This window comes from Gymnoscopelus microlampas (assembly GCF_963454915.1).
Source record: "Gymnoscopelus microlampas genome assembly, chromosome: 4".
In the NCBI taxonomy this organism is placed as follows: Eukaryota; Metazoa; Chordata; class Actinopteri; order Myctophiformes; family Myctophidae; genus Gymnoscopelus; species Gymnoscopelus microlampas.
The window spans coordinates 32,273,813-32,286,229 of record NC_139941.1 but is presented as its reverse complement, the minus strand read 5'-3'; the positions used below and the strand labels follow the sequence as shown (position 1 = coordinate 32,286,229).

Sequence of the window (12,417 nt, the reverse complement as noted above, 5' to 3'; positions counted from 1 at the left end):
CTGGGCGATAGAATAAAGCTCTGTTCACACTGCCCAGCTTGATGCAAAAGACTAGCTTCAAGTTTCAATGTTATGTAAATGAGCGCTTAGCATTGTGAAGCTGTACAGCAAAAAGCGTGGCTTCAAACCTCCTATAAGACTAATGTCTCTTCTACACAGTTCGTCCTGGAGATGATGGACACCTGACGTCACACCAATTCCTGGACAAGAACTCTAATCGGGATGTCCGTCCTGTCTCGCGTGGGGAGGTTGACACCTTGAACAACCTCACGGATTGCACTCCTAACAACAGCGGCGTTGCTTTGGACCAGAACCTCAATCTCACCCTGAGCACCAAACCCAGTTCAGGAGACAGACCGTCCTCTTCCACCCCACTGTCCCGGTCTCAAGCCCTCCGTCCCCCGTCACTGTCTGTCCCCTCCCCCCTGAACGGACCTGACCCTGCAGAGGTGGATGATGAAAGTCCAATGACCTCTGACTTTAGCCCTGACTCCAACCTTAACGCCAACCACCATGACCTCTGTGTGGACCCTGACGTGCTCAATGGCAACATGAACACTGACCTCTCAGGTGCGCAGTTGACCTGTAACCTGGAAGGAAATGACACAGTGAGACAGTCGCCCAGAAAAACCAACAGCACCGTTATAACGTGAGTAGCACATTCAAGATGTAAATGCAAAATCGCAAACGTACATTTTGCTGTCATTGAAACAAGCCCTATTTTCACCCAAGGACCACATGTATATGCACCGTTGCAACCCATAGTAACATGACCAATGGAAAAATTGTGGAAATGTTTCATTCCAAGCACAAGAAAATCACTATTGGTTTGGTGCTAGTTAGGTCATAGTGCCAAGGAAGTGCTCCTGTAATCCCAACTTACAAAACAGACACAAACCATTCACTTCTTTTCTGCGCTTATATCCCCCATTTCTTCTTTCATGGGTAATTTTAAATCATTAAGAACATGAACGCCTGAATCAAGCACCCATGATCACGTGTAGATCAGTGGAAAGTGTACTAGCATGGTGACGACGGTAAAGAGAGACTCACACAACCCTTTTGACAAGCGCTGCTCGACAAAAATAATACACTTTCAACGGAAATGTCGACAATTATTTCTATGTTGGCCCTAGCCCATGTCTCATCCTCTCCTGTGTCTTCTCTTAAAGGACAACTTCACCCATTTTAACCTATCTTCATATAATTGGTCGTCACTAATGCTCGTGATAAAATGGTACAATTTTCTTCTACTCTGTCTGTGTCTCATGGGAGGGCTGTGGACACTTCAGAAACCCGCCTACCAGTGACATCATCGTTAGGCAGGTTTTTTTTTCAAATAAGATTTCAAATGTTTTATTTAGATTTGTATTAACGCTACAACAATGGCTTCCGTTATAGCATGCTAACTTTCCAGGAATAGAAAGCCTGCAGTTCCTATTAGCTTGGATTCCCCATCTGTCTTTCTTAGAGACAGAAATGGTACCATATTATAATGAGCATTAGTGAGGACCATTTATATGAAGATAGGTTGAAAATGGGTGAAGTCGTCCTTTAATGCTAATTCATACTTTGTCATACGACGGTGTTGCAAAATTCAGTTATTTTTGGCATGCGACACGACACGGTCATACGATGAAGTATGAAATGGGCTTCATACTCCATACATGTCATTCTGTTTCTCTCTGTCTGTGTGGCATCAGGACTTCAGAGCAAGTCCATTTCCTCTGTGTTCTGTTGTAAGTACTGCAGAACTGTGTGTGTGTGTGTGTGTGTGTGTGTGTGTGCGTGCGTGCGTGCGTGCGTGCGTGCGTGCGTGCGTGCGTGCGTGCGTGCGTGCGTGCGTGCGTCTGTGGTAACTATACTCTCTTTTGTGTATATGTGGCTGGGCATATGTGTTTGTAAATCCTACCACAGTCAGTTATAAACACAAGGGCGCTCATTTCTCGGAAGTGCAGTGCAAAAGAAAAGAAGCTACACAGTAAAAACCGGCATGTTCATTTAACTCTGAGAGTGTCGGAAATGAAGTGGCAAGGCCCCCTAGAGTTAAAATAACACTCTGGATTGTACTGTGTAGATGAAAGAGTGTGAGTGAGAGAGGAAGAGAGAGGGAGAGGAAACCTTGTAAATATCATCTAACGCACTAATGCAACTAGCAACTCTCCTTGCTGTTATTTCCTTTTGGCCCCAGCCTTTTTCATTAACCACTTTCAACCTGCCTCCCTATTTGTCATTGTAGGCGAAAATGTCCACCCAAAAATGTGTAAACATTTTCAAAAATAGCATACAGTAGCTGTTCTACAAACTCACAACAACGCGTCATATTGTGACACGTTGCGAGATTGGCTATTTTTGCTCTTTTGCGTACGATGAAGTACAGTATTTAGGCCTTAAGTGGTTAATCTGCCTTCTCCACTGGGCAGCTGAGCACGTTTAGCAGAGCATGAGAGCTCAACAGAGACGCACAGAGCAAAATCAATGAGGTCTGAATTTCTCTCCTCGCCGATACAGCAACACTGTGTCCAGTGCTTACACAGCATGCAACGCTCCAACTGAGTCTCCTGTGGAATCCTGCTGACCTGCATGGACAGACAGACAGACAGTATTTTTTATTGACCTTTTATCTCTTTGTATTCAGGAACTCCTGTAAGGTAAAGCAGAACCTGTCGCTGAAAAAGGACAAAAGTGGACAGGTAGGATTTACTGGTGTTTCTGTGTTCAGTCATGAATGAGTTCAAATCTGACTCTCACCCAGAACAAGTTTTGCCTGTAAATAAGCTGTTGTTAAACTAACCTGATGTGGCCTCTTGGTGGTGCAGGGGTACTTCCCCTGTCGCTGCATTAGTGACACATTAGTGACTCCTACAGTTTTGGTCGGAGTACCTGTTCAGTGGTTAACCACTTAAACCCCATATGGTTGAGTGGAGTCCCTCAGGGCTCTATGCTAGTGTACCTTCTGTTTTCTGTTATTGTGGGGAAAGCTTTCGGAGAAAATAGCAGATCGACAAGCTAACAACGCGTCGAAGCTTGTCAATCCGCTAGTTTCAGCCAAAGCTTTCCGCACGATACGGATGCTGGGGTTTAAGTGGTTAAAGGTTATCGTGTCCCTTACGTGTCCCTCCTGGTGAAACTATTCACAGTCAGTTGAAAAGAAACGGTCACAGGTATTGGAGGAGACGCGTGGTTGTCTAGAGTAGACCCTTCCCAAGACCAACCAACCAGCAGTGACAGTGAATACATGAGAGAATTGGGAATTGGCATAACAACTAAATTGGGAGAAAGCAGGAAAAACATAAAACAAAGTAATGAGGGCTGAAAACTTACCTGATATTCTTGGAGAGAAAAATAAACATTTGTTTTTGTTGTGTCTCTTATTGAAGGATGACCGTCGTGGAGGCCATGCTACAGATGAGGAGAAGTTAGCAAGCAGTGTTGTTGTCAAACCAGACAGTGAGTAAATCAAATCAAATTCAATTCAATTCTTGTCACTGCAGGTGCAATAACATTTTTAATCCAGTCAATGCACTGAAACATTAAGGAGACAAGGCTGTAAAAAGTGCAAATTTAAAGTGTAAAACTGAGGTGAACGTGGTGCCATCTCAGTCAGTGTGGCGGAGGCAATGTTAACAGTAATGTCCTAGATGTATGATATAGTTAGCATAAATAAAGTTCAAACAGGGTCAATGATGTTGTTGTGCGAATGTGCGTATACTGTCTTAATATCAGGGTGCTTTTCAGTTACACACGTATGTCCCTGCCTCCTGTGTACCCTTTACCCAGACAGTAGCTGTGGCCTGGAGTTTCAGTTGTACAGTCATCAGATAGCTGTTTGTTTAAGTACAGATGGTATGCTTTGCTTTCCCTCTGGGCAAACAATTGGTTTGATCAATTTCAGGCAGAGAGAATGTCGTCTTTGTTTTACTGAGAGAACACACACACACACACACACACACACACACACACACACACACACACACACACACACACACACACACACACACACACACACACACACACACACACACACACACACACACACACACACACACACACACACACACACACACACACACACACACACACACACACACACACACGTCCCATCCTCAATCATTTACCACACATAAGCTCGTGACTGTGAGATAAGAAATGAGCATATAGTACAGCAGTGTGAAGCTAGGCTTGACTCTATAATGGTATACCCCTTTAAGCAGTAGTATTATGACGAAGAGCAGCCAGATCATACTGGTCCATGTGTGACACAGCATTTGCAACTGCCTGATTTTTTTTTAAAGGAGACCTTATCTACTGCTTTTTTTGTGCTGTGTCCCGTTCTCACATTGATATACTGGTATTTTAATGTATAGGCATTAGCCTTAGCATTAGTGTCCTCCCGGTGGGGGCTCCTCACTGGACCTAAATTTGTAGAAATTCTAAATAATAATAACAATAATAATAATAATAATAATAATAATAATAATAATAATAAAAAGATGATCATACACATGCCTTACCAATGTGCTATAAATATTTGTCCAACAAAAAGTCCTCTGCTTTCTTGATCAAGCATATTTATTGGCATTTGTGGGGATAATAAGTTGATTGTGTGATTTAGAGAAGTAATGATTATAGTTTGATTATAATTTCCTATAGTGCTGCCACCTGCTGGTTGGTGTATCGAAAAACAAAACAAAAACAGGAATGTATGATACTGGCCCTGAGCAGAAGCTTCAATGCAAGTATGGGATAACAAGCTCCCTCACTAGTGTGTCTATGTTAATATTAGATGTGATATGTTTGTTTACAGGCCCAGAGTGTGTTGTGTCAACCAGACCTTTGGAGTCAGACTGCTCTTCTACAGTAAGTAGCTGATTCATACAATCTCAAGCAGTGCTATGTATGCACCAAATGTATGAATCAAGTGAAAATATTCTCATTACTTTTACTTATATCATCCAACTGCCACACACTCACATACAGCATTTAGAAGAGAACATATTTCATTTACTGGGGATAACTGTGATCCCTCTAGTTACCACTAGGTGGAGCTGGGGAACACTTTAATCTTAATGTCTTGAATTCCCTGACTCCCTAATGTCAAGAAACAGAAAGCCTTGCTGAAGCCCTGTGATCACTATGTTTCACTCTCACTCATCATAGCTTTAATGATTCCATAGGTTGCCTTGTTTTAACATCTTGACGAAGCAGACATAAGCATATAAATATAAATATATATTTATGAAATGACTGGTCAGGTGAAAAGGAGGAACAGCAGGAGGGAGCATTCTGTATCATTATCTGGTATTATGGTATTCTGCAATCCTAACATGAGAAAAGCAGCAGGGCCTTTCGTGCCATCTTGTCATCTACTCTGGTGACATAAGGATTGGGATTATCACTCATGAGATTAGCATATGACTGTCATAATCCAGGGGAAGGACATGTGGAGATAAAGAGAATGGAGTTTGGGGAAAAACTGTTGAAAGCTAATTTATTTATACTCTGGCGACGTAGCACGCCAAAAATAGCAGATCTACAAGCTCAAAAAGCATCACAGATGTGAGAGAATGAGAACAACATGGAATGAAAAGGATAAATGACTAATAACTAATTTGGTGTAGCAATGGTGTAGCATGCTGAAAATAGCCAATCTATAAGTAGGTTGGCTATTTTCGCCGCACAACACTGTTTGAAGTTGTGGGAGTTATAAAAAGCACTAAGCTTCAGCACAAATAACAACACTGTTATTACTATTATGACAACATAGATTTACTCACTAATAATAAAGCAATTTAGTTGTTAAATGTTTTTATAATAATTTGTTTGTTGTAGCATCTTTAATTTAATCTCCTACCACTTTATTATAATGCTGTTATAAAGACATGTCAAAAAGATTTCAATCTACTTTAAAAGTTGGGTGAGTTTAATAGTATCGACTCATTCACACCATGTCCCCAAATGTCAAGATAATGATGAGATTTTTTTCTGATTTGCTTTACCCACTCTGACCAGTATGACGACCCTTGCAAACTGAACAACAATAATTTGGGAGAAAATGAGGTGCTGAAGAAAGGAAGTCAGGTTCTGGATTCCATCTGCATCAGTGAGGCAGAGAAGGATGCCGTTCTCAAGCTCATCAGAGAGGAGGTACAGTACTCTACAGTACTCAGGACCCATCTTTGGGTCACGGACCAATGTTTATGGTTCGCGAGTAAATATCCCCTTTTTTCCTACATTTAAAACCAATATTATTTCAAAAGATTTAAAAAAGTTAAAACAAAAAAAAAGCCACAACCTTTCATCAATTAAAAACAATTCCAAAACTTTCAAAAAAGTGGAATCATTTTCATAAATAAAAATTAAACAAGTTTAAGAAGTAGTGAATAGCAGATCTGCAAGCTCGCAACGCGTTCTGAGTTTGTAGATTTGCTATTTTATAAATCTGATTATACAGGGTTATGAGAAGATTATAATGCCTTATAAGTATGTGTATAATGCGTTATACACATGGGATGCAGAGCAAGTGCTACCGCTATTTTCACTAGTTTGGATCCCGGACAAACATTTTCTTTTGGGTCTTGAGCTAAAGAAATTGGTAACCACTGCTCTACACTGTCTGAGTCTACAGCATCCTATTCCACACTCACTAGATACAAATATACCCTTATTGACCATATTCACACAGCTCTATATTGCTCTTTCTCCACCTGATGGTGAATTTCAATTTTATTTTTGTATTCTATTTGTATAAGACCCTCCCCTCATCCCCAACAGAACAAAGAACAAAAGAAGGAAACATGTGCACGCACATGCATGCACACACGCACACATGCGCACACAAACACACACACACACACACACACACACACACACACACACACACACACACACACACACACACACACACGCACACACACACACACACGCGTGTGAGTGAATAAGTGATCCTATGTGAGCACTCTTGGGGAACATTTGGGGAACATTTTCGGGAGGTGGAGAGGGATGACTTCTGTGTGTTCTGTGAAATAGTTTTGCTCTGTCTATGTATGGTTTTTAGACTCTACACCACCCCAAGTATGAAGTAAGAGTAAAATGGTAGCCGCGTAAATATGCTCAGTTGTCGTATTTTTATTTCTTAATTTATTATTAGTTTCACTCATGGTAGAGGTCTTTTCTAGATTATAACTAAGGAGGTGGAGTCAAACGAATGGAAGAGGAAATGTGAGGACAGCAGAGAAGAAGTCACAGAGATGAGGTAAACGCATTGGTATTCATCATTTGAATGACTGAACCTGAGTGAGAAGATTTTGTTGATTTATTAACCTGTGGCTGGTATGTGTTTTTCCTCACAACAGGAAGATTGTTGCAGAATATGAAAAAACGATTGCTCAGATGATCGGTGAGTAAAGACCCTCTGTTACATGCAAATACTTTCATCTGATAATACACAAGTCACAAATTATGACCACTCAGCAATCCCTTCATCCTGATTACAGATTACATGTTATGTTATTCGTATCTCATAATTGTACTTGTGAGGTCTGGTCCGTTCTGCATGTCATCTTTATGTATATTGATCTGCTTGACTTCTATGTTTACATTGGACCAAGTAAAACTCCTAGTACATGGACATATATCTTAAATAAATGCGTTTCTGATTCTGATCTAAAGAAAAATACTTTACTGTCACTGCTTCTCTTCTCCTTTCTCAGAGGATGAGCAGCGCAACAACATGAGTTCCCAGAAGGCTTTGCAGGCGGTATCAATGGAGAAAGATTCAGCACTGTCAGACCTGAACTCTGTGGAGCGCTCTCTGTCTGACCTGTTCCGTCGTTATGAAAACTTGAAGAGCACTGTGGAGGGGTTTAAGAAGGTAATGAAGTCTAATGGCTAAGGGCTTGAAGGAAAATGTTAAGATGAGCAATAATGGGGCATTCAGGTAGCACAGGGATACAGTTCTTTCCCACCACCACAGAGACTAGATCCAAATCCCAATACTCAAATTTCTGCCTCCTCCTCTCCTCCACACTCCATCCTCCAGCATGACCCAGATATTTTCAGCGTTGACTTGTGTACCAAATGTTAATTTGCTGTTTGTAGCGAGGATCAGCGAGGATACATCAAGTGTATCCTTCATGGGGTTGGGCTTAGGGGTTTGAATCCGCTGTGGTGCTTCTGGCTTGGCTGGGTGCTCCAACGAACACAAATGGCCGTGTTCGCTGGTGGGAAGTTGTCAAGTGTTGTTGCACTTGGGACTCCTAAGGATAATTCCTTTTAACAGGTCGTTCATGAAAGTCCTTGCGGTCTTGTTTCCAATGAGAACCTGTGAGCAATTAGGGGTTAAGAGTCTTGCTCAGGGACAAATTTCATTTCATCGACACATATGCTGGCCTGGCCTGGAATCGAACCTGGGGCAACCAGGGCCTCTGGCTCCCTAGGCGGGCTCACTAACCATTCAGCTATGGCCGCCCCTACATCAAGTGTACCCTTCATGTCTCCTTTCTGGAATTTCTTTGTTTTGAATGCGTTACGTAGACATATTATCCTTTTGTTCTCCTGTGACAAATAAATTCTCCTCCTCCACACGAGTGATCCAGCGATCCAGCTGTGTGACACGGCGTAAGCATGTCATACGTAAATCCTGTCGCTTCAAAATGACGCTGGGCGAGGAGTATTCCCATTCCTTCATTTGAACCTGATCGGTAAAATAACTAACCTAAACAAATCAAACAAATAAAATAAATAAAATAAATAAAATAAATAAAATAAATAAAATAAATAAAATAAATAAAATAAATAAAATAAATAAATAAAATAAATAAAATAAATAAAATAAATAAAATAAATAAATAAAATAAATAAATAAAATAAATAAAATAAATAAAATAAATAAAATAAATAAAATAAATAAAATAAATAAATACATATGATCAAAAAAGAAGACGAAAAGAATATTATAATAAATAATAAATAATAAATCATGCCTATAGATTTAACTCAGCTGGATTGCACACTGTTGTTTTTCAGTGTTTTCTCTGGTCCCCATCTCTATGTTGGCTGAAATGTTAATGTAGTGTGTGAACACTCTCTTTGTTCCTGTGCAGAATGAAGAGGTGCTGAAGAAGTGTGCACAGGAGTACCTGGCCAGAGTCAAACAGGAGGAGCAGAGATACCACACACTCAAACTCCATGCTGAGGAGAAACTAGACAAGTATGTTTTAAAATGCTAATTTCCTCTGTCCTGCCAAATCACGAAGAAAGAATATGAAACAACCTTTACATAATGTTGATATTTTGACTTAAAGGAGTAGTTCACTCCACACTGTTATTAGTTGCGCTGCATAACATCAGGGTTGAATTCAAGCTGAACTCTGAAATTTTCAAACTACTCCTTTAACACTTAAACCATATAAGTATGGTCCCCCAGGCTTTCGTGCTTGGTGAGCTCCTTTTTCCCTCTATACCAAATCTCTTTGCCGAAAATAATCTATGTTCACCTTATGACATGCCCAGATTAGGGATGCTAGGTTTCAAGAGGTTAATGTCTCGCTGTGTCTCTCTCAGGGCCAGTGAGGAAATCGCCCAGGTACGTTCAAAGGCAAGCTCAGAGAACATGGCAATGAGCGCCAGCCTGAGGAAGGAGCAAATGAAGGTGGACTCGATGGAGACAGCCCTGCAGCAGAAGGTAACTGACCTACCTTTAATGCTTCATATCATTTTGACAAGAAACATGACAGAGAATGTTATTGGATTGCATTGACAGACAAATGATGTATTGGTTCGCAGAGTCATGCCTCCCCTCTCATCTTGATCCTCTGTCATGTGTTTATAGGGTCAAGAGATTGAAGAGCTCACCAAGATCTGTGATGAGTTGATTGCCAAGATGGGAACAATAGAGTAAAAGAGACTGATTTAAAACAACCAGTGCATGCACCGCCCATCCCCCGGTGAGAAGCAGACCAGGGGTGGGCAACCTTTTTGGGCACATGATCACTTAGCCGTTTTCCAAGGTTGTGATCACCTAGTGCAAGACAGTGAAAACCACCATTGCTTTTACGTCTTATAATACTGTTGGCTGCTAATTAGAATAATACAAGTATAGAATAGAATACTTTAACCACTTTCAGTCTGGCATCCTTATTTTGGGCATGTTATTAGAGGCAGAAATTGTCATTATTTTTAAATGTTTCAAAAAAAGTGAAAATAGTAGATCTGCAATCTCACTACACGTCACTTTCTGAGCTTGTAGATTGGCTACTTTCTAATGGCCGATCTACTAGGCTATCACCTCAATAGCCCAATCTGATCACTTGGTAGATCCAAAAGAGGTGGTTGCCCACCCCTGCTCTACCAGATTTGCACCTTGGAGCTAGCTTATGCACAGGTCAACCCCATATAAATGTAAAATGACCACCTATGTCTCACCCTACTCCCAGTGAATGCACTGTGACCAGAGCATGCACTGTACACACTACTGCTTCAGCTGAGAATTTGTTATGTGACCGTTTTGTATTGGGTGTTTGTATTACCCGTTTAGAAAGCCAGAGTGTCCCTTTAACTCTTAGTTTATCACGCAAGCAAACAAAGAACCTCTTGTAACAATATAGGTTCCCAGTATCTTCTTCCTCAGCAGCCCCCCCCCCCCAGACGGATGATGTCAGGCCTTGCAGAAATTATTTTGTAATTGCATTTAAGCTTATGTCTGGATGAGCCTCAGAAAATATATTTTTTATGTCTGCAACCTTCCATGCTCACGCTCAAAGATATAATTTTCTGTTAGACGTAAAGAAGACTTTTGCTCTGATAGAGAAGCTTGTTGTTATTATGCTGCATAAAATCAGGGTTGAATTCAAGCTGAACCACTTTCAACCTCAAATGTTCAAACATTTTCCAAAATAGCAGATCTACAGGCTCACAATGCATCACGATGCAAGGCGTTGTGAGCTTGTAGATAGGCTATTTTTGCTATTCGTCATATAATAAAGTATATAGCGCTTACCTGCTTAAAATACAGCTGTATTGAATGAAGAGTTTTAAGAAAAAGAAAGCTTTTATTAACCTCAGAGGCCTTTAATTATCAATCACATACAGTCATGTAGTATACTCATCACACATTTTCTGCTGTTGACATCAACCAGACTTGTTATAGATTGCCTATTAATAGCAAGTATTTGTAATTGTTTGTTTTGACCTTTTTGAAGTGCCATACTGTATGAATGAGGTATACCACAGTAGGAGAAATCAAAAAAAGATTGATCAGTCACTGAAGTAAGTTAAAGCACACCATAAAAGGTATTTGCAAATAGTTTTAATCTATAACTGGATGCAGAATAGAGGTAAGTTAAAGTTAAAGTTTAAAGCAAAGTAATAAGATGTGAAAGAATCCCATGTTCTACGTTCCACCCATGTAGAACATCAGCCACTTTGTGTTCTTGAAACATAGTAAAGAATTCTAAACTAACTGGAAATAATTAAGTTACTATGTATTTTTGGATGAAAATATTTAAATATTAAATTATTTTAGAGAGTGCTACAATAGTGTAGCCATTTATTTCTTTTTCCATAAACTACTCAATCACTATAGACTATGATTGATTCATTTCGACCCTGATCATGTTTACCTCCTGCCAGTAACACACAGTCAGTGAGGCTGTTTTAATTGAAACATTTTTAAGAGGTTTTGTTTTGTAATGGACAGGTGAAGATGAGGATAATTGTTCAGGGACTCTCAGAGGTCTCAAAATGACTATATACAGTGGTGCACAATGTATTCTAACTGATAAATGCAATTTCTTTGCTTGTTTATTTACATAGCTTCACTGTGCACAGAGAGTGGTTGTTAATACACATGTGAGTATAGGTAGGCTTAGAAAATACTTCAGTAATGTCTGCCTCCATCTACAACTGATAGCATAGAAGTGGTTGTAGTTCAGAATTGTGTTTCAGTTTGTTCATTCATTCTTCCATTCATTCATAACACAGCCACACACATACCAGAGTTTTACTTTGGGCCTTTCTCAGGGAAGGTTACCTGAACAATTTGTTTTTTGTTTAACAAAATATTGCTTTTGCCAATTATGTGTATATGTCTTTTTTTTTATTTTGCTCACTATCTGTACATTAGGAGTACTCACCCAACTGTATTGACTCAATGTGTGCTAACATTGTGACTGTGTATACGTAAAAAATACAAATAAATATTATTTGTTCTACCTGGCTACTTGATGAATTTCTTTAAGTGTTATTGGATGTAACATTTTTTTTTGTCAGATCAACCTGGCACCCTGTATCTAAATACTGTATTTGACAATATTTATGAGGGTACTGAGTTTTGCTTTGTGTCAACCGTATCCTCTTATTTCATATATTTATACGGAGGGCTTTTTTTTTTTTATCATACCAGCATGTGAAAAATAC

The 12,417-nt window shown here is 39.9% G+C and overlaps 1 protein-coding gene across 2 annotated transcripts in view; it reads left to right on the top strand.

Annotated features, from left to right (window-relative positions):
* Positions 1-12,212, top strand: part of LOC311044461 (transforming acidic coiled-coil-containing protein 1-like) — a 27,442-nt gene extending 15,230 nt beyond the window's left edge. For both annotated transcript variants that reach the window (XM_084056064.1, XM_084056063.1), the window contains exons 3-13: positions 160-649; positions 2,639-2,693; positions 3,381-3,450; positions 4,808-4,860; positions 6,013-6,147; positions 7,179-7,255; positions 7,356-7,399; positions 7,713-7,873; positions 9,105-9,211; positions 9,565-9,685; positions 9,833-12,212. In XM_084056064.1, the coding sequence (XP_083912190.1) occupies positions 160-649; positions 2,639-2,693; positions 3,381-3,450; positions 4,808-4,860; positions 6,013-6,147; positions 7,179-7,255; positions 7,356-7,399; positions 7,713-7,873; positions 9,105-9,211; positions 9,565-9,685; positions 9,833-9,901 (1,382 nt within the window). In that variant the 3' untranslated portion in view covers positions 9,902-12,212. The remainder of the gene's footprint in view (positions 1-159; positions 650-2,638; positions 2,694-3,380; positions 3,451-4,807; positions 4,861-6,012; positions 6,148-7,178; positions 7,256-7,355; positions 7,400-7,712; positions 7,874-9,104; positions 9,212-9,564; positions 9,686-9,832) is intronic.
* The last annotated feature ends 205 nt before the right edge of the window (positions 12,213-12,417 follow it).